The sequence below is a fragment of the Vulpes vulpes genome, chromosome 4, assembly GCF_048418805.1.
Source record: "Vulpes vulpes isolate BD-2025 chromosome 4, VulVul3, whole genome shotgun sequence".
Lineage (NCBI taxonomy): Eukaryota > Metazoa > Chordata > Mammalia > Carnivora > Canidae > Vulpes > Vulpes vulpes.
In genome coordinates this window covers 117,323,535-117,344,970 of record NC_132783.1, presented here as the reverse complement: position 1 = coordinate 117,344,970, position 21,436 = coordinate 117,323,535, and the positions used below count along the sequence as shown (strand labels likewise).

Sequence of the window (21,436 nt, the reverse complement as noted above, 5' to 3'; positions counted from 1 at the left end):
CTCAGAGAAGAGGGAAGGAGGCCCGAGTAGGGGCTCAGCCTGGGCCCACCAGCCAATCAGAGGCCACGAAAGGCAGGGAAAGCCCCTGTCCTGGCCCCCCACAACTGGGTGCTGGAGGGCATGGCCACAGGCGGTGCTGAGGGCCAAGAGCCCCGCAGCTCGGTCAGGTCAGGCCCTCCCTCCGATCGGGGGGCTCCTTTCCCTCCCCTCGCCTCAGCTTTCATCTGTAGCACCAGGGCAGTCTAGCCTCTGATTTCTCTCCCATTCTACAAAGGGGAAACAAGAGCCAGTGGGGGAGGACCCACACACTCACCTGGCCCTGGCTTCCTCTCCCCAGGAGCACGGCATCCCCACAGACATGGGCTATGCGGTGGCGCCCCACCATTCGGGGGTGTACCCTGTGCATGTACAGCTGTACGAGGCCTGGAAGCAGGTGTGGAGCATCCGCGTGACCAGCACAGAGGAGTACCCCCACCTGAAGCCGGCCCGCTACCGCCGTGGCTTTATCCACAACGGCATCATGGTGAGTGGGCCCCGGCAGCCCGAGAGGCACAGGTGCGCATGCTGTCTGGGGAAGCAGGGTTTTGGCGGATGGGTTAGGGGTTTCAGGCCAGGCTCTGCTGCCCCTGTCCGGCATCCAGGCTCTCCCCATTCCAGGGAAGGTGGGCTGCTGGTCTGGCCCTTTCATGAACTCTTTTTTAGCTTTCATGATGGGGGATCAGGGGCTGATCCTTTTTAAAAGGGCCTCTGGGAACAGGCCTCTGTCTCGTTCATTTGCTTGTTTAAACATTTTTAATGAGCTTCTACTGTATGTCTGACCCTTTTCTAAGCAGTGGGGATACAGAAGTGTACAGAACCAACAGAAGTCCCTGCCCTTGTAGACCTGACATTCTAGTGGCAAGAGGCAGACAGTGTGCTCCTAAAAGTGTGGCATATGTAACGTATGGTCAGATGGTGTGATGATGGGGCCATGGAGAAGAGTCAAGCAGGGAAGGGAGGTAGGGAGTGCCAGAGGAGAGCAGAAGCTATTTTAAATAAAGTGATTAGAGGGCGCCTGGGTGGCTCAGTGATTGAGCGTCTGCCTTTGGCTCAGGTCGTGATCCCGGGGTCCTGGGATTGAGTTCCGTGGGCTCTCTGTAGGGAGCCTGCTTTTCCTCTGCCTATGTCTCTGCCTCTCTCTGTGTCTCTCATGAATAAATAAAATCTTTAAGAATAAATAGATAGATGATAGATAGATAAGGTGATTAGGCAGGGCCTTCTTAGGAATGAACCACGCTGTTACGTGAAGAAAAGTATTGAAGGCAGAGAAAACAAGTGCAAAGGCTCTGAGGTAACCTGTGTGTTGAGGACCAACTAGGAGGTCAGCATGGCTGGAGGAGACAAAGTGGGAAGCAGGGAGACCAGTTGGGAGGCCACTTCAGTCTCCCAGATGAGAGAGTGGTGGCTCCATGAGGGTGTAATGTTGGGATGTGATCAGATTCTGGACTTATTTAGAAGGTTGGGCCAACAGGATCTGCTGGTGAGGTGGATCTGTGGTGAGGTGGAGGTGGGGTGTGGGGGAGAGAGATGAGTCAGGATGACGCCAGGGTTGGCCTAAGCCACCAGAAGGATGAACTGTCGACAGTCCAGATGGGATATGTGTGGGAAGGCCAGATTTATGCTCTCATCTGTCCATCTATCCACGTGTCTGTCCATCCATGCATCCCTCCTTCCACTGGCCTCCTCAATATCAGGCATTCGTATTTTCTCTGGGGATGAGGTGGTGACCAGACAAGCAAGTTCCCTGCTCTCTCGGAGTGCAGTTTTATGAGAGGAGACAGAGAAGCAACAGTTAAACCAGTGTGTGACTGGGAGCATTCCCAGGCAGGTTCTAACGCTGTGAGGGGGTTGCAAGTGTGACTGGGAGGACTGCTTTGCAGAAGGTCAGGGACCCTCACTGGGCAAACATTCTCGCTTGCCTATCTCTGTGACTTTTGGGCCTGCTCACTTTGTTACAGAGAATAGTGTTGAAGTATGTAAACTGGCAAGGGCTGTGGGCTCACTTGAGGGGATGTCGTAGGCTGCAGGAGGTCTATGGGAGAGAAGACCCCCAAGAGTGGGGGCTGTGTAGTCACACAAGAGGCTGCCTTTCTGAGGAGGTACCCTGGCCCTTCTCCTGAGGAAGGGTCTTCTACCTCCACCCATGGCTGGAGATGCCACAGCTGTCCCCTGCCCCATCCCCAGGTCCTCCCGCGGCAGACATGCGGCCTCTTCACACACACCATCTTCTACAATGAGTACCCTGGTGGCTCCAGTGAGCTGGACAAGATCATCAATGGGGGCGAGCTCTTCCTCACCGTGCTCCTCAATCCTGTGAGTGCTCCATAGCCCTTGGCTGGTGGTGAGGGGCTGGTGCTGGACAGGCTGTCTGTGGCCGAGGCTGGCTTTCCTGGGCCTGAGGAGAAGGGGTGGCAGCAGGTATGAGGGCTGGGAGTCAGGAAACCCACTCTGCACCCCTGGCTGTGGCCCTGCTCTGCTGTGTGACCTTGGGAAAAGAATCTGAGTTGTCTTTTCTTTTTCCTTTCAGAATCTCATACTTCAATGCAATAGTGTGAGCATTTTTGTCTGTGTTCTCTTTCCAGTCTTTGTGTATGTGTATAAATATATGGTTGTTTTATACTCATATACACGGTGAATCATCAATCTGTAAACTATATATATATATAAAATATATATTTTTTAAACTATTCATTTGAGCTTTCTGGCTCTCTCTTTCCTTATCTGTGAAATGGAAATAATGATTCATGCTTTAATAGTATTAAGTAGATACCAAGTGGTAATGTTATTCAGCTTTATGTGATAACTGAGTACTCCTGTCTTCCATGAACACCCCACCAAAAAAATACAAAAGAACAACAAAATGACTGCACAGTAGGTCAGCTTCCTATTTCAGGGTTGTGATAGTCGATGGTCCGTCAGCCCTGGGTTCACCAGGCTGTGCCTTGGCCAAGGTCACACAGCGAGTTTGTTAACGGCACTAGTGAACCTTGGACTGGTCATAGAGTGACTCTGTAAGCTGCAGCAAGACCAGAAGAGTCAAAAGTGGGGTGGGGCTGTGACCTCCAGATGCTGACCAGCCCTGTCCCCCCACCTCCCCTCCCCTGGAGCAGATCAGCATCTTCATGACACACCTGTCCAACTATGGGAATGACCGCCTGGGCCTGTATACCTTTAAGCACCTGGTGCGCTTCCTGCACTCCTGGACCAACCTCCGGCTGCAGACGCTGCCCCCAGTGCAGCTGGCCCAGAAGTACTTCCAGATCTTCTCCGAGGAGAAAGACCCGCTCTGGCAGGTGGGTGGGTGGGGTGGTGGGCCGGGTGTCTTGTTGCAGAGATGGAATGCCCACCACTCGCAGGCACACATGCTAGATATGGGCTCGGGCCTCACCCCCTCGTGCTGTCTCTTGAGCGTAAACTCAGGTGCGCACTTGCTCACCAGCATGGGCACACTCACTTGTTCTCACACACAGGTATGTATACACTTCCCACACAGACCCACGTGCATGCACACTCACACATACCTGAAAAAGGACTACAGAACTATATGTGAACATAGTATAGATCAAGTGCAGGTGAAAGCAACTGCATGCCCCAGTTAGACTCTTAGATCATCCTTTTTGTCCCTTCTCACACTAGTAGGCTCTGTACCATGGGAAAGGGGGCTGATGGGAGGGTTTTGGCAGGCAGTTCTTGAAGAAGTCTCCCCTGGAGGCTGTCAAAATCTGGAAACTGAAGCAAAGCTGGAATTGAAACAGTCTCATGATTCAGACCAGGAGTCCATAAACCATGGCTCATGGGCCAAATCTGGCCTGCAATCTGTTTCTGTCAATAAAGTTTTATTGAAACCCATCCACACTCATTCTTGTATGTACTGTTTATGGCTGCCTTCATGCTGCAACAACAGAATTGAGTAGTTGTAACAGAGACCCGATAGTACCCCAGCCTCAAGTAGTTACTAAGCACTTACCAAAAGATTGACTGAGCTCTACAGAAAAAGTGTGCTGACCCCTGGTCCAGACACAGCTTATCCAGTTAAACTCAACAAGGGCCCATGAGCTTCTGTTATGTGCTAAGCACTGGACTGAGTATTTTTCTGGGACTACCCAGAAGTGGTCCCTGCTTGCTGGCAGCTCAGTGTCCTGAGGGGGGGGGTATGTCAAGGACACATGTAGTTATTCCACCTGGTAGCACTGTAAGAACCATGTATCCATGTGCAATGAGAATCCATTCATTGGGTTTGCCCGTTCCCCCAACATTCCTTCCACTATTGTTTTAGGACCCCTGTGAGGACAAACGCCACAAAGACATCTGGTCCAAGGAGAAGACATGTGACCGCTTCCCAAAGCTCCTCATCATTGGCCCCCAGAAAACAGGCAAGTCTCTTTGCTCTTGGACAGCATCCCCCCCTGCCTGCTGTCTCAGCCATAGAATTTTGGGGACCACCTTGCCCTGGTTCTACTCCCCAACAATCTACCCCCTTTTCCCCAGGAAGTGAGAGTGAAGTTGGGATGAACATGAACTGCCTATCAGTATGGAAGTGGGGAGGGGTGGAGGTGGGTGTAGAATATTCCTGTCTGTCCTGAACCACAACCTTAGGGAGTTCTCTTCTTGGGAGTCTCTGAGTCTAGGCAAAGAAACCCAGATCAGCTGTTCTGCACATTTGAGCAGTGCCAGGCAAAACTGGTTCAGTGCAAAGAGGACTGTAATCAATTAGTCATGTCTGCCAGAGGTGCAAGAGGGAGGAGTGGTGATATGGTTGCTAAGTATTTGCTGTCTAGACATGCTGTAAAGCATGAATGCGTAATCCCATTTTACAGATAGAAAACTTGAGGCTCAGAGAAGTTAAGTGACCTCCCCTGACACATTCAGTTAGAAAATGACAGATCTGAGTCTTGAACCCTTATCTCTCTGACCCCCAAAGCTTATACTCTTAAGGAAACTAAACTCTATAGTCTCCTTCTCTTCCAAGACATCTCATTATGCCATACAAACCAGACTCACACACAGGAAAGGAATGAATTCTCTAAAGGAGGGGGTAGGTTCTATACTGTCGAGTAAGGCAGAAAGTGTAGGTAAGGGAAGGATGCCCAGAAGAGAAGGCAATTGAGCCAAATCTCTTAGCTCTTCACGAATTTCACATCCACAGACTGCAGGGTCTGGGGCAACCTTTTCCCTGAGCTCCTCCCACATATCAGAGGACAGAGGCCCAGACCTGGAAACCATCTAGTCCTGAGATTATGAGATGATACTAATGGACTGGACATGGCTTCTAGAGTACAGGGGTGGGAAGGATTCGGAGGCCAATTTCTTGTGTAGTGTTTAGAAATGCCATGATTGATTAGTGGTGTCTACAATGGAGCCAGGAGTGGGAGGTGCCCACACCCATGCCCCGTATTTGCTGTCCTGGCTTTCGTAAAATTCTTTGGTTATATAGATGAAGAAACTAAGCCCCAGAGAAGGCAAGGGACTTTCCCAGGATCTCCCAGTGAGTCATGGAGAGCTGGACACAGAACCAGGATCTCAGACTCCCATCTTTGTGTTCTGGGCTGGGCCTTCCATCTGCCTTCCATCAGCTGCCTTCCATCCTTGCAGGCACCACGGCCCTCTACCTGTTCCTGGGCATGCACCCGGACCTCAGCAGCAACTACCCCAGCTCAGAGACCTTTGAGGAGATCCAGTTTTTTAATGGCCACAACTATCACAAAGGCATCGACTGGTGAGTGGCCCTTTCTGACCAGAGCTGGATGGGAAGGCTGTCATGGAGTCTGCCCTGGAGAAGGTCTTCTGTGGACACAGCAGGAAGCAGCTGGCACTTATTCTCACACAGCTAAAGTTCCTGTAAACAGGGACAAAGCTCAGTGACCCCTTAAGTCATGACGTTGGAGCCTTGTCACAGGCGGGACATTTGATGAGGAAGCCCTTTGCCCTTTTTCATTACCTTCTGGGGTCAAAGACTGCTGGAAGTGAGAGCCAGCCCATCCCTTGCTTGCAGGAAAATAGTCTGAGTCCCAGAGGAGGCTAGGGACTTGCCCAAGATTGGGGACAGAGTTGGGGACAGAGCAGGGGCTAAGATCCAAGTGTTCTCACCCTGAGAGCTGGCTGAACTTTGTCTGACCATGGAGCAGGAGGTGTTCTTGTGAGTCCTTCAGAGGCGGCTTACTAGCCTTTGAGGAGTTGCCAGGGGAAGTGATGGAAATTGCAGCTTCCCCCCCAGAGCCTGTCACCCAAGGATATGGAGGGGAGGCTTCATGGGGACAGTTTTACACTCCACTTATTTCAATTTGCATCTTTCCCTACAATTCACCTCTTTTTAGCCTATACGTGTATTACTCTTGTTTATTATTTTCATGTCAGTAGTTTACCTGGGTAGAGAGATTAGAGAGATTATGGGCATTCTTCTGTTTGTATTTTTCTATACTTTTTTCCCTCTCTCATTTATCTATCATCTGCCTACCTAGATGCCTACCTGTCTGTATCTCTAATATGTCTACTATCTCTTGTCTAAAACCAGTGTAGCCAGGTGTATCACTGGAAGTCACCGTCTCTCAGGTTTTAGGGAGGTAGTATGGTAGGACACTATACATTTAGCAACACTTCCAGCAGCACCCCATTAGCAGGTGCCCCACCAGCAAGTACATGCACTAATATGTCTATAGAAAAGTCTGTGAATCCTTCCACTAGGATTAATACATCAAGTTTTGCTGCCAAATGGCTTTGCTATAAACTTGAGGGGGGAAAGCTTCTGTTTTTAGAGCTTTCTCAATTTAGGTATCACACACAATGGACTATGGGCATACAGATGCTATTTCATAAAGAAAATTCAGAAATACACCTGAAACTAATGTAACACCGTATGTTAATTAGCTGGAATTTTAAAGAATAATAAATAAGAAAATTCAGACATAGGAGAGAGCGAACAATTCCTCAGCTCCATTCCCGAGATTTTGATTTTGTAGATAGGTGTAGGGTGGGGTGAGGAATCTCCGAAGCCCCAAGGTGGTTCCGATAAAGGGGTTCCTGGTACCTCCCTAGAGTAGCCCTGTCTCCCAGGATATAGTAGGGATCCTACACCCTTACCTAAGGTGGGCCATCAGGCTTTGGCTTCCATGAACCCCTGAAGTTGTACCACTATTTTGCATGAGTAGGTGCCCCTGGGAGGCTCTGGAATGTTCATTTAGCTTTCCGAAATGAGCCAAAGGATTGGTGTGGAAGTCACTCTGGGTGGGATATGGGAGGCTCATCTGGAAAGCCGTCAGGCTGATCCACATGAGGCCAGTGGAGAAGTGTGGCTGGCCGAAAGTGACACACACACACACCCTATGCCCCCACACCCCCCACCCCCGTCTCCTGGTCCACAGTGACAGTGTTGAAAGCGCCATCCTAGGTCAGGAAAGAGATCCTGTACTCTAGAGGCAAGACAGGGCACTCCTCAGGTCCATGCTGGCTCTTCCTGGGGTCAGAGGTGTCCCAGTTCTCCCCCTAGAGGCAGTAAGTTGAGCCCTGTCACTTTAACTGGAAACATCTGGTTTAGGATTCAAAGACACTCCACCTGACCCCATCCCATATTTTTACAACTCATATCACTTCTATAAGTCTTGACATCCTCCTGACTCCAAAGTACCCCCTGAAAAGCGTTGGATTCGAAAAAGTGGCCATTCATCTAGAATCCTGCCTGAAGCAGGTCCTTGGGATTAATGTGCCCTGCTTGCTTTCTGAAATGCTACCCCCACTGACCCTCACCCTCTCATAATGCGTTCCTCGGGCCCCCTTCTCATGAGTCTTGCCTGTGAGCTCTTCTCTCTGGGCTTCCTGCAGGTACATGGAGTTCTTTCCTATCCCCTCCAACACCACCTCCGACTTTTACTTTGAGAAAAGCGCCAACTACTTTGATTCGGAAGTGGCGCCCCGGCGAGCAGCTGCTCTGTTACCCAAGGCCAAGGTCCTGACCATCCTCATCAACCCAGCGGACCGGGCCTATTCCTGGTACCAGGTGAGCCGGGGCTGGGGTGGAGCCCTGGGTAGGGGGGCATGGGGCTCTGTCCACAACTCAGTTACTCATGTGTTCATTCAGCAGGTGTTTACTAAGCACCTACTGTGGACCAGCCCTAAGCTAGGCTTCTGGAATGGGGTGGTGGGTAAGACCAGAGTCCTACCTCCACAGTGCTTCTAGCCTAGTAGAGGAGACAGGTGGAAATCCATGTTGCATCCCAGCCTACAGTTAACCTACTTATCCTGCCAGCTTCACTGGGGGTTCCGCCTCTGATTCTGACACCAACAAGAGGTGGAAGCTGGTTCTACCTTGATGAAAGTGAGATTTGGTGAACAGTGATCATACTAACTGGCCTCCTTGCTAGATTCTGGGTGGGTTGAGGGTAGGGATTCAGAGAAGGATAAGGCATAGGACTCCCCATTTATAGTAGAGGAAACACCTGATCAGATAAAGAAGTTACCTGATTCTTGTCTGTGCTAGAGAGGGTATGACTCCTAACTCCTACTTGACTATGTAAGAACTAGAAGTTTCTTTAACTTCAATGACCTGACTTAATTTCATCTGAGCACCATTCCACTAGGCTTATGGAAAAGCCTAGGCTCAGGCCTTCTGGGGGTTTCCTCCCCTGTCTGCCAATCTTCCTGGGTTTATGATCCAGTGCCAGGGTATAGGGGGAAGACCTCCTCAGTCTGGCCACTTTCAGCACCTCCCTGCCACCCTCTGTGCCTGTCACTTCTTCTCCGGAGCCTCACTGCTGTCCACAGTGCCGGCAGGGGGCCGGGTACAGACCCTACTTGCTCTCTTCTCTCACTGCCCACCCTTAGCTGTGTGAGCGTGGAGGCTCAAGAGTGACCCCTGCTGGGCAGGCTCCTGGTCTCTGGATGCCAAGGGCCTGTGACATTATTGTAGGTGCTTCAAACATGGCATTCACCCCTTTCTGGCTCTTTTCTTGTCCTGTTTTAGTCTGTTTGGACGGCTATTAACAGTATGGACTGGGGGCTTAAACAAGAGGTTTATTTCTTACAGTTCCGGAGGCTAGAAGTACAGGATCAGGGTGCCAGCGGATTTGGTTCCTGGTGAGATGGCTCTTCCTGACTTTTAAACAGTTGCCTTCTCACTGTGTCCTCACAAGGCAGAGAGGGAGAGGGAAAGGGAGAGAGAATGCAAGAATGAGAGAGGGAGAGCACCAGCTCTCTGGTGTCCCTTTTTTTTTAAAAATTTATTCATGAGAGAGACACAGAGAGAGGCAGAGACACAGGCAGAGGGAGAAGCAGGCTCCATGCAGGGAGCCCGATGTGGGACTTGATCCCAGGACCCTGGGATCATGCCCTGAGCCAAAGACAGATGCTCAACCGCTGATCCACTCAGGTGCCTTCTGGTGTCAGTTCTTGTAAGGGCACTGACCTCATCATGGTGGCCCCACCATCATGACCTCATCTACCTCTGATTATCTCCCAGGCCCCACCTCCAAATACCATCATATTATGGGTTAGGGCTTCAGCATATGAATTTTGGGGAGGGGACACAAAGAGTTAATCCATAAAGGACAAATTCTCACTTTAGTGTAAATGGCTCTTAAGTCCTTTCTAATGTTGCTAAGCTCTACTTTCAATGAAAAGAGTACAAGCTGTGAGCTCAGGACCTAGAGCAGACATTGATGTCTGGCTGGCATTTGAGAACATTGTTTTATTTTTATTGTATTTATGAATGGTTACCTTCTTTATGTGACAACTGATTCTGGTTTTCTGTTTATGGAGGCGATAGTGAGTTTGATTTTGAAATAGTTTTATGTGAATAAGAGAGATGAGTCAATATAAATCAAAGTACACTGACATTGGCACACACAGGTGGCTTGTGGGGGTGGCAGAAATAGGAGAGGCAGTGAGTGGATGACCCACATTTGGAAACTCTGATCCGATCCAACTCCCATCTTGCAAAGATGGAAAAACTCAAGCGCTCAGGGGCCATGACTCTCTGAAGTCAAAGAGGATGAGAGGCAGATCCGGGTCTTGAACTGAGGGCTCCAGTCCCGGGTCTTCTGGCCATTTCACAGCTGCGGCCCCAAGACCTTTGTGCCTTCCATGTGGTGTACTGACCGTCCTGTCCTTTCCCTGTAGCACCAGCGCGCACACGATGACCCGGTGGCCCTGAAGTACACCTTTCACGAGGTGATCACAGCTGGGCCCGACGCATCCTTGAAGCTGCGTGCCCTCCAGAACCGCTGCCTAGTCCCCGGCTGGTACGCCACCCACATCGAGCGCTGGCTCAGCGCCTTTCATGCCAACCAGGTAGCCACCTGTCCCGGACCCTTGGGAGGGCACTCACAGCTCTGGCTTGTGACAGCTAGCAGAGAGCTACAAATCTCTTTTGTCAGCCACGGGGCCAGAAAAGCCCTCATTGGCCAGCTAGACCTTTGGGGTCTTTGAAAATTTCATTCGTGTTTATCCCAAGGCTGATGGATGAGAATCCCCTCAGCCCTTGTCCCATCATAACAGGTTCTGTGTCCCTAAGGGGCCCCGGAAAGTCCCAGGATAGGCTACCTTCCTGGGAAGGGTGTGGTGACTTAGAGAGAGCCTGATCCAGGAGGTAAGCAGGACCAGATCACATGAGGCATTTTAGGGAAAGCCTTGGAGGGTTTAGGTAGGAGAGTGATGTTGGGCCAGAGGCTTAGAGGGAGGCAGAGAGGGATACGGTAGGATTGTGAGGGGCAGACAGGATTGGGGTGATAGCTACATCTCTAGGAGAGGGAAGCTGGCAGAGAGCAGGTCGTTGGATTGTGGAAGCCTGAGGTGTGGGGACTGCTCAGAAGTGGAAGAGGAGGCGGAGGCTGTAGAGTGAAGAGTCCCCAATTTGTACCATGGCTGCTGACCAGGAGACTGGGAACCTCTTTGCCACTAGCGTGAACACTGGAGTGAACACAGATCATCCTTTTCCCTTTTCTCTTTTCTCCAGATTCTGGTCCTGGATGGCAAACTGCTGCGAACAGAACCTGCCAAAGTGATGGACACAGTGCAAAAGTTCCTTGGGGTGACCAACACTATTGACTACCACAAAACCTTGGCGTGAGTATTGCCTTGGCTTTTCAGCAGGGTGATTTTCTGAGCAAGCACCTGGACCAAAAAGCCAAAGTCTTGAATGATGGTGGGAGAGACCCAGATAAATTAGAGTTAGTGAGTGTTAGAAAGTGTGTATGTTCCTGATGGCTGTTTAGCAGAAAAGCTAATATTAATATGGTTTGAGTCATATTAACAAAGGTATCAACTCAAGAAAAAAAGAGGTGATAAATATGTGAGTTCGACCTCTGGGGTTTTCTTCTCAGTCTGTCCTGAACATGTTCAGAATCTTTTATGGAAGTAAGTTAGATTAACATTAAGCTGCCCCAGTTCCCACAAGGGTTTCTTAGCATTAGATTATGATCTAAATATAATTTCAGGAAAGGAAACTATAAATATTGTCAATGGCTGATAATCCCACTCACTCAGAACCTGGTATAAGCGCACTGGGAATGCCCTTCCAAGATGAGTAGAGGCCAACCTGTGTTGCAAGAGCTCAGGGCCCGGGAGTGGTGTCTTCTAGTGCCATGTTATATGGACAGGTGACTCATGCAGCTGAATGGGGAAGGGGGGAGGGGTCTCAAGAGAGGGAGGAAAAAAGTCACCTTCCCTGGCTACCTTCTTGAGAAAGTCATGCAGCAAGAATGTTCCCTTCTCACTATCTTGGAAGTTGAAGGTGAAAAAGAGAAACAGTCCTTTCTTTTACCTTGATGCAGACAGGAGCAACAGCTACAGATGTTGGGCTATGGTATCAGAGATGCCTGGTTAGGATCCCAGACCCATTACTTCTTTAACTGTGTGACCTTGGACAAGTGTTTTAGCCCCTTCAGACCTCACCTTCCTCATCTGCAAATTGGGGATAAAGGTGATAGATAACTCCTACCTCCCAAGGGTCACTGTATTGAATGAGGCATGCATGTGGAGCTCTTAGCTCAGTGCCTGGCATGTACTGATGCTCAAAAATTATCATCTTCATCCTCATCATCACCATCATCTTCTTCCTCCTTTATGCCTACCCTGTGACCCATTCAGAAATCCCTGTCTCCCACACCTGCCAAATATGAACTCTGTTTTTCTGGCTGTCCTCATGCCCAAGAAGCTCCTACTGGTTCCTGATCTGGGGTGGAATTCTGATGCCAGTGTGCCTCCCCTCTCCTTGGTGGCTTCAGATCCCATCTCCTCCCACAAAAAAACCTTTGACTTCCAATCCTAAAGGCAGTCTTGCTCTGTCACTTCTGAAATTTACTCCCAAAGCCAAAACTTCCCAGTGATGGACATGCTCAAGTACAACTGCAGACACTGCATTTCTTGAAAAATAGATAATTTATTGAAACACGCACCCAGAAAATCCCACTAAACTTTTTTCCCCTTTTGGGTTCTTGGGTGAAAAACGTTGCTCGGCCCCGAGTAGGAGAATGCTCAGGGAAGATTTCCCCAAATCCTGAAGGAAGGCACATGTTCGTGTTGTGGGGTTGCTAAAGGGCCTTGGGCTGACCAGCCAGAACAAGAAGAGATTCAGAGCATGTGAGCTGTCTTCGGCGAGGAAGAAGGGGGCAGGCGGGTTTAGTGTAGCCCATGGGCAAACCCCAGCCCCACACATCCATCTATCTGTGGGTTCCAGAGCGTGCTTAGGAGAGTGGGTTTCATGGTCTAGGCACTGCCACTCTGTGAACATTGCCTTCAGGTTGGAAGCGGATGGGCTGGACCAGCTCCCATCCACAGGCTTTCCCCACCTCCACAGGTTTGATCCAAAGAAAGGATTTTGGTGCCAACTGCTTGAAGGAGGAAAAACCAAGTGTCTGGGCAAAAGCAAGGGCCGGAAATACCCAGAGATGGACCTGGATGTAAGTGGATACACTGCCTGTGGCAGCTGGATCACTGGAGGGGGTCCCTGACTGGCGGGGATTCAATCTCCCCTTTACCCTGCACCCAGCGCCTTAATGGCCTTGGCATTCCTTGGCATGCATGTGGAGCAAGGGGGGAGCATGGGGTTCTTTTTTTTTTTTTTTAACTTATTATTTTTTAAACCTTTTTTTTTTTTAAGATTTTATTTATTCATGAGAGACAGAGAGAGAGAGGAAGAGAGAGAGAGAGAGAGGCAGAGACATAGGTAGAGGGAGAAGCAGGCTCCATGCAGGGAGCCTGATGTGGGACTTGATCCTGGAGTCCCAGGACCTGGACAGAAGGCAGGCGCTCAACCGCTGAGCCACCCAGGGATCCCATTGGATGGGGTTCTTAAAAAGGAGGGAATATCAGCTGGGACATGCGGGTTAGAAATGATTTAGTCAAGTGAGTATTTATTACCTTGTGCCTGGGGCTGAATGCTGTGGGCTTTGAGGATGAATGGGGCATGTTTGTTGCCTTCAAGGGACTCTTAGTCCAGGAGGGAAATAGGCCACACACACCCATAAGAATACAAGACAGGCAGCGCCTCAAGCAGTAAGAGAGTCGCGCTCAGTGCTAGGGGAATTCAGAACGCAGAGGTGCTCCTTGTGGCTGGGAGGGACTCTGGAGTCGGGGTGCAAGGACAGGGCAGCATTGGGACCGAGGCTGGAGGGCTGGGTGTTCTCGCAGGAGACAATGGCACGTCCAAACGATGGAGAAGTCACACGCTGTGACTTTCAATTGTCCTGATATTAATCGATTCCCCCTTGGCTCTCCATCACAAGGATTTTGACCTTGTGTCCTGCTATATAGGAGTTTTCTTTCAGAGGCCACCTTTTTGAAGAAGATGGTGAATAAACTATAGGTGGGTGGGTGGGCGCTGACAGAGTGGCGGTTTCACAGAGAGGGGGGACCCCCCTCGGAATCCGCGCCTCACCGAGACCCGAACTTTCCTTCCCGTTCCAGTCCCGCGCCTTCCTGAAGGACTATTATCGGGACCACAACATCGAGCTTTCCAAGCTGCTGTACAAGATGGGCCAGACCCTGCCCACCTGGCTGCGGGAGGACCTCCAGAACACCAGGTAGCCACGGCCGCCACAGCCAGACTGAACGCTTGTGACGGCCTGGACGGCCTGCCGCACGCTGAGCCAGACTGACCCGCAGGGTGGGGAGCTGGGCCTGGGCTGGCCGAGCACTTAGGAGCAATACTCAGCGGAGGCCCAGGCAGGGCCAGGAGAAGAGGCCAGGCGGGTCCACAGCGCCTCAGAGCATCCAGTGCTGGGTCTGGGGCCTCCAGGACCTCCCTGGCCACCAGAGGTCCATTCCGTTCGCGGCCTTCCGTGGGGAGGCCCCTCCCTGTTGGTGGAAGGGCCGCTTCCTGGTAGGAGGGAGTCTGCGAGACTCCTTTTCTGTCCCTCACTGTGTTCTACCAACCACGCCCTCCCCTTCACCCCATCAGCCCCTGCCCCGGCAGGGTATCCCCTCAGTATTAGCTGCCGTATTTTCCCTGTCCTCCAGACAACAGGGGGAGGAGCCCCACGGGGCTTTTTGCCAAACGGGAGAGAGAGACGGGCGCTTCCCTGTTTCGAGCCAGGCACTTCAGAGGGGTCAACTGGGTACCCAGAGTCACGAGGCTGGATGTGGGGGTGGCAACCTCTGCACACATTCTGGTTAATCCCTTCCCATCTCACCTGCTCTTTGGAGGAAAGAATCGCTGAGTCCTACAGCATCGACCCAGTCCTCAGGGCCTTCGTCGGGACCCTGGGGCGCTGCCGTGCCATCGGACCCCGAGACCCAGGCCTCCTTACCCCTGTTCCTCACCCTGGGATAGGACGTGTGGTATTTCCTGTGGTAAAAGGCTGAGGCGGTTCAGGAGTCTGCCAGTATCCATGTCCCAATGTACATATGTCCTCCCCATGCCCACCCCCAACCTTGGCCCCTGGCAGACCCTGGGCAGAGTGGGTGAGACTGCCACCCACGCCTTTGCCCCAGCTACCTGTGGCCAAGGGCTCCTCGAGACCCACCCCCATTAACCCCCCAAATACTAAGAAGCTAAAGTATTTTAATATTTTGGTTTTTTTTTTTTCTTGGTGCCAGAGTTTATACCCTGGGTGCTGGGGTCGCACTGTGTTATATATATATATAATGTGTATATATATATATTATATTTTTTTTGGTTGGGTTTGTTTTTAATTCAGTTGTACAAAATGGTGGCAAGCCCCAGTGTCCTATCTCAGTGCTAGAGAACGGGATGGCAGGGAGGGGAGGGTGAGGTGCCCCTGGGAGAGGTCTCTGTTCCCTCCCCAAGTGTCGTGGCTGCCCTGGGGCTTCTGCAGCTGAACAGAGGTGGTGAGATGTACAGGGAAGACCTACTGTCTCCAGGAAACCTGGCTCCATGAAGCGCAGTGACCCTGGAGGAACTTCGGCCAAAGGAAACAGCAGGGCTGGGGTGGGAGGCTGGGGGCCGAAGGCAGGCCTGTCCCCTCCCCCTCACATGGTGCTAGGTTGGGAGCTGCCCTGGGAGCTGGGCTGCCCACTGGGACCCACAGAGCTGTCTCCAGGCCCCCTGCAGACCATGGGATCTCGGGGCTGTCTTCCGGTTAGGGTCTGCTCCTACCCCCTCCATTAACAATGTGAAGTGACTAAGGCTGGGCGCCTCTCCCCAGCCCCTCCCACTGCCAGTTCAGCTTCCAGCCGACATCCAGGAAACCCTTTCTGGAGAGCCTTGTCTTGTTCAGAAGACTCTAGCATCTTGGGGCTGGAAGGGTCCTTTGATGGGTATGGAAACAGGCCCAGAAAGGCGAGGCGGCCTCTCGGGCCAACGTCTCGGAACTGGGTGCGAGCAGGGCCGAGAATTGAACTCGAGGCTCCTGATTCTGAGTCCAGTGCTCTTCTTCCAATGCCACACTGCCTCTGAGCCCATCCTGGGGACCCTGCTCTGTGCCAGGCTCCTGTCTCTCCCTCAGTCACCCCCGTGGTCATTCCAGGATAGGGGACAAACCACTCCTTCCCAGCCAGGGTGCCTTTGAGCCTTCTCAGTTCCTGGTCTGCGTGTGCAGTCCTGCCTTGCTCTCCCTGAGAGGTCCTCCCCCGTCTGCACGGGGCTGGCTCTGTCTGACCTCCGAATTCGTCCCCTTGCCTCAAGTTCTCTGCCAGCAGTGGAGAAGAAAGGCGGATACTCAGTGGGACAGCTGCATGTGGGTTCATGGTCTCCCGAGGGAAGCCTTCCTATCGTGCTTCTCATCGGGGCCTTTGAGCCTGGGAGCCCAGTGTCAACCCCGCAGGGGATGAGGAACAGAGTGTCTGGGGACGGGATGGCATGCCTGCTTGTACACTCGGGAAGACTTGCCAGTGCCGTGGAACCAGACTCACAGAATGGGGCAGCGACTTCCATAGTGCAAACCCCGGGCCTCATCTCCGGTCTTCTGGTGAGGGGCTTGGGCTCCGTGGCCTGTGCAGACCTTACAGCTCCCTCTGTGTCTGGACACCTGCCCCCATCTCTGGGAGTTCAGAATGGCTGGTGGGCGGGGAGCTCCATTTCTCTTTGCCTCTGGCCCGAGGAAGGAGCAGGCAGGTTTGAGACCCCGTGGGACCCTGTGGGAGCAGAGGAAATATTGGGGAATAATGTTGTACGGGCCCTTCTGGGAGGCTGGGGTTTTGACCTGCCACAAGTTCTATGTCTCTGTGGCCACTGCTACTTCTTCCCTTCCCACTAATGAATCTTGCTCGTGGACCCACTGCCAGGACCTGTAGATATTGGGGTGGGGGGACAGACATATCCCTCTAGGGGCTCAGCTTCTGAGCACACAGATCCTCCTCATGAGAGGGGCAAACCAGAGGGCAGTGGGTACAGCATCTCTGCATCTTCAATGTTCACTAATTCACTGTACTTGGCCAAAAAAAAGAGAAAGAGAAACAGAAAGAGATAGAAACAGCTTAAATCATGTAGTGGTCTCCACCATCCATTCTCTCGTGCCTCCGATGAGCCTTTGCCTGGGGCGGGCACAGGTAGGATGGTCTCCTGCAGCTGCCTCAGTTACTCGGTGTTCTAGAACTGCCCGTCATGCAGGCATCTCGTGCTTGGAGCATGAGTTTAAAGATGGGCCTCTCTCAAGCCTGTGAGTAGGAGCAGCCAGTGCCTCTGGGGCCCAGCTGAGGAGCAGCCATCTGTTCCCAATGAGGACAAGTAGGCTGACCCCCAGAGATTGGTGGCCTCAGTAGGAGCAATCCCCTTGGGTTCGTTATTGAAATAGCAAGTGAAAACATGTTGTACCAATTATTTTATTATGAACATTCACTCTCCTCCATCTAGATTTAAAATGAACATTTTGCCACATTTGGTTTCTCACTCTATTGTTTTTTCCGAGAATTAGTTTAAAAATAAGTTGCACATACCACGAGACTTGACCAAAATGCCTCCACCTGCATCCCCTAAGAGTTAGGACATCGTCCTACGTATTGGCCTGTATCACACCCAAGACAACAGTGATTTCCTAAGAACAGCTGCCATTCAATCTATATTCGCTGTTCCCCTCAGATAACTTTTACACCTGGTTTTGGAAGCAGGAACCAATCTAGGTGCATACGTGACATCTTGAACTTTGGTTTTTGTTCAGTCTCTTAAATGCTGAAAAGTCCTCTCTCTGCTCGCTTTGGTTTTTTAAATGATGTTATTTCTGAGGAGAGCAGGCCTGCTGTCCTGTTGAAGTCCCACATTCTGGATCTGGGTGATCATTTCTTCATAGTGTCACAGAATACATCTCTCCAGCCCCTGTCTTGTCAAGGGTTATTTAGGCTGTGTGGATTTCTGCCTTTTGTGCTGACTTTATAATTTTACCCCAGCCTGAGATGCCCCTCTACCATCCCCTGTACCAAGTGCCAAACCAACATGAGGGCTAGGTGGAGCTCTGGGAGCTCTAGGGGAGGCAAGGGAGGCACCTGTTGCAGCTGGCCTGGGCCCCTCTAGAAGGAGGAGGCTGGGCCGGCAGCGCTGGGCCTCCTGGGAAGGAGATGCCTCTGGCTCAGGAGAGCCTCTGCTGCCCCTTCTGATCCTGGCAATGGACCACAGGGCACAAATAGCATCTCTCTCTCTCTCTCTCTCTCTCTCTCTCTCGGCCTCCTGGTTTTTACTTCCTGGAGGCCAGTGGTCTGTGTGCACTGGAACAGAGCCAGGCCCCTGGGATGTACCAGGGAAGGGCCTCACTGGGGAACTGCCTCTCCCAAGCTGTGGTGTAAGGAGAAGAGCCCTGGTCCGGAGGCAGGAGATGTGAAATTTTGTCCCAACTGGGTACAATTAGTAGCTGCGTGATGGTTTTCCTCCCAGGGCCTCGACCTCCCCATTTGTAGAATGAACAGGTGAGGCTAGAGCAGGGGTTTTCCAATGTCAAAGAAGAAAGCAGGTCTGCTTTAGCTGAAGGGAGGGTGGAGGGCCCAGACCCCGCCCTCTAGGCAATGCTGGGTGCCTGGTTTGCAGCCCTGGGCTGGCTGCTCCCCAGGGCCTGCCCTTGCCAGCTCAGGCAGCCAGAGATTTTTTTTTTAGTTCCCACAAAGGGTGGACATGGGCTTTGTGAGGGGTCAATGTCAAGGGCCTAGGGAGACTCTGGCTGTGTTTTATCCTAATAAGTTCATCCTCCTTCTCTCCTTCCTCTCCCTGGCCCTTGAGGAGAATGAAGGAGGAGAGGGTTTTCTATGACTGTGCTAGCTTTTATTATCAGCAAGAGGGCTCCTTTTGTAATTTGTGCATGAAATTCATGTCATTTCCTGGGGAGAGGAGAGGGCTGCCTGGAGAGGGTGGGGGGCACGCTAGGGGAGCAGACAGGTTTCCTTCCCTTGTGGGGGTGGGGAGGGGGATAGAGGGGGTGCTACCCAGCTCACCTGATCAGGGCTCTCAAACCAGCCGTTTTGGGTTGTGTTAAAAGTGGGAACCTTCCTCCATTAATGTACAATCTCGAACTAACTGCTAATAAAGTGGGGTTCTATTTGTACGCACTGGTCATGTCTGTCTGTCTGAACTTTTCGAACGACCTGCAGGGGAGGGTGGAGGCAGGGAGGTTTAGACCACAGGCAGTCTGGCCACCCCTGGGTAGTGGTGGTGGGGGTGAGGGATAAATCATCTTGTTCCTCAGTTTCCCTTGTCTTTCAGGGGTATGTGAGAAGTTGGACTCAGTGCCTATTCCAGGAGAATTTGCTTAAATGCAGATGCCCCGGCTGGACTTCCAGAGAGTCATCTCTGACATGTGGGGTAGGGCCCAGCCATCTGCATTTTAACCTCTCCATGCTGAGGCACCCCACTGTGGGAAACCCTGGCTTTGACCCATCAGTCCTACAGATTCTAATTAATTCAGAGCCCCACCGTCCGAGGAACCAAATCTTTAGCTAAAGTACATGACTCTAGCCCTCCTAGCCTGATTGAGGGCCGAGCTTGAGATTTGGTGGAAGGGGCAGAGCAGAGAGGCCCCAGTCTCCTGTCTGCCACACAGACCTCTGGACCCTGCTCCCTCAGAACCCTCTGTGAAGCTTTCAAACAATGTAAATTGCTGGGCTCCCCCGAAATCCACTCATTCAGAACCTCTGGGAGTGGGACCCAGCAAAGTGCATCTTAACAAACTCCCTGATACACAGGAAGGTTTGGGAATGCTGAACCGGGCCACTGAGTGCGAGCCAGAGAAGGTCCAGAGGAACGTGGACAGCTGCTGAGGGGCGTGTGAGGACACAGCTGGGAACAACTCAATGCACGAGGGCAGCACTTGCAGAGACTTTTACGGTTTGTCAGCTGTGTACCAGGGAGCTTGGTACAGGTCATGTGGCATCACCAACAGTATATGGCTGGAGGGTGTGTTAATGGGAGCAGTTCCAGAAGGTGTGATACGGAGATTATCAGTGGGTCAGTTAAGGGGTCTGGCCACATCAGAGATTTTTGAATTTTAAAATAGTCACTATTTGTTTTTAAAAGAGAAAATTGAAAACCAGGTAAAGGGGTGCTGTGGTTGGGGTACAGTCAGGGTCTAGACTCTCCCCAGCTAATTCCTCTTCTCTGTCCCTCATATTATCTTGGAACCCTAAAATTCTTTGAAACACATGGTGAAAATCCAGCCCGCCTGCTCTCAGAGGTCCCAAAAGTCCGCATTTCTAATAGGTTGAGTGAATAAAGGCACATTAGACCTCTCCTCATCCTCTAATTGAGGAGTCCACTCAAGGAATCTCCTACTCCAGGAGCAGTCTAGGCTCCCAGAAGTAGGCATTTTCCTAAGAGAAGCCCCGGATCACATGCTTAGGGCAGTGTGTTTCATAACAGCTAAATGCTGGAAACAACCTAGATGTCCATCCATAGGGGATCAGCTAAATAGCCTCCAGTATAGCCACAAGCTGAAACAACCTGATGACGTAGTTGAAAATAATTGGCTCAGTCTTCAAGTCCTGCCAGAGAAATTTCTATGAGACTGACCTACTCTGTGACCATTTTTGGAAGGAATGCTATATATAGTGTGTATTTTTCCTGGGAGTGCAGATACATACCTCTCACACCAAACTGACAACTGGTTACTTCTGGAGGAGGGAGAAGAGACTGGGAAAAGGGTGAGGGCTCAAAGAGGACTTCAGCTTTGACTACAGCACTTTTTAAAAAACAAAGATAATCTTGTGCATCACTTGTGAAATGAAAGTCTTAATAACAAATAACTAGAAATGGGTGAAGCAGAAGAGAGCTCTGGGCACCCAGATTGTTGTAGGGGTGATGCCATGAAGGTGACATGGGTGTCCTTGGCCAAGCCCTTGGGCTCCCATCAGAGCTCAGGGCAGTGGGGGGACGTTCTTGCCTTGCTGCAGCTTCCCTGAGCTCTCGTCAAGATCCTGAGCTGAGGACCCTGACTAGCTGTGAGACCGTAGGCAAGTCTCCCCTCCCTCTCTGACCCTCAGAGCTCAGCTCCCGCGTGCTAACAGATGGGGGAGTTAGAGCCCACATCATCAGAATTGGACAACTGACATGGTATGAGACGGACCCAGCTGAATGCCTGTGAAGTTTCTGACAAAAGCATGACATGAATCTAGCCGGCAGATACATCTCTGTTGAGAGACAGTTTGCAAAATAAACTGGCCTGCACTCTAAAAATGTCACGGTCCTGAAAGATAAAGGCTGAGGAATGGTTCAGAATTAGAGGAAAAGGCATCTGGCAGTCACATGTCATGTGTGACCCTGGAAGGGTCCTGGACCAGGAAACAATCAGCTATAAAGGACCCCAGAGGGACCACTGACAAAATGTGAATATGGACTGTGTGGATTGGATATAGCATCATATCAATGTTAAATTTCCTCCATTTAATAATTGTACTGTTATTTAAGAATATATCGTTTTTCAGAAGAAGTTCACGCTCAAGTATTCACAGGTAAAAGGGAGGAAATGGAGCTTCAATTTGGACTTATTCCGGTGCAGTCTAGCACTTGTCCAGCAAGGGGCAGTGTCAGCCCAGCTTC

At 51.2% G+C, this 21,436-nt stretch overlaps 1 protein-coding gene across 3 annotated transcripts in view; it reads left to right on the top strand.

Annotated features, from left to right (window-relative positions):
* The window catches only part of NDST1 (N-deacetylase and N-sulfotransferase 1), a 59,946-nt gene extending 40,612 nt beyond the window's left edge, over positions 1–19,334 (top strand). For 2 of the 3 annotated variants that reach the window (XM_072756880.1, XM_072756881.1), the window contains exons 6-16: positions 338–523; positions 2,224–2,352; positions 3,150–3,332; positions 4,316–4,412; positions 5,632–5,755; positions 7,855–8,029; positions 10,147–10,317; positions 10,982–11,091; positions 12,824–12,926; positions 13,933–14,048; positions 14,671–18,950. In XM_072756880.1, coding sequence (XP_072612981.1) covers positions 338–523; positions 2,224–2,352; positions 3,150–3,332; positions 4,316–4,412; positions 5,632–5,755; positions 7,855–8,029; positions 10,147–10,317; positions 10,982–11,091; positions 12,824–12,926; positions 13,933–14,048; positions 14,671–14,797 — 1,521 coding nt within the window. In that variant the 3' untranslated portion in view covers positions 14,798–18,950. Of the gene's footprint in view, positions 1–337; positions 524–2,223; positions 2,353–3,149; positions 3,333–4,315; positions 4,413–5,631; positions 5,756–7,854; positions 8,030–10,146; positions 10,318–10,981; positions 11,092–12,823; positions 12,927–13,932; positions 14,049–14,670; positions 18,951–19,108 lie in introns of those variants that run through there. The other variant, XM_072756882.1, reaches the window with a different exon arrangement.
* The last annotated feature ends 2,102 nt before the right edge of the window (positions 19,335–21,436 follow it).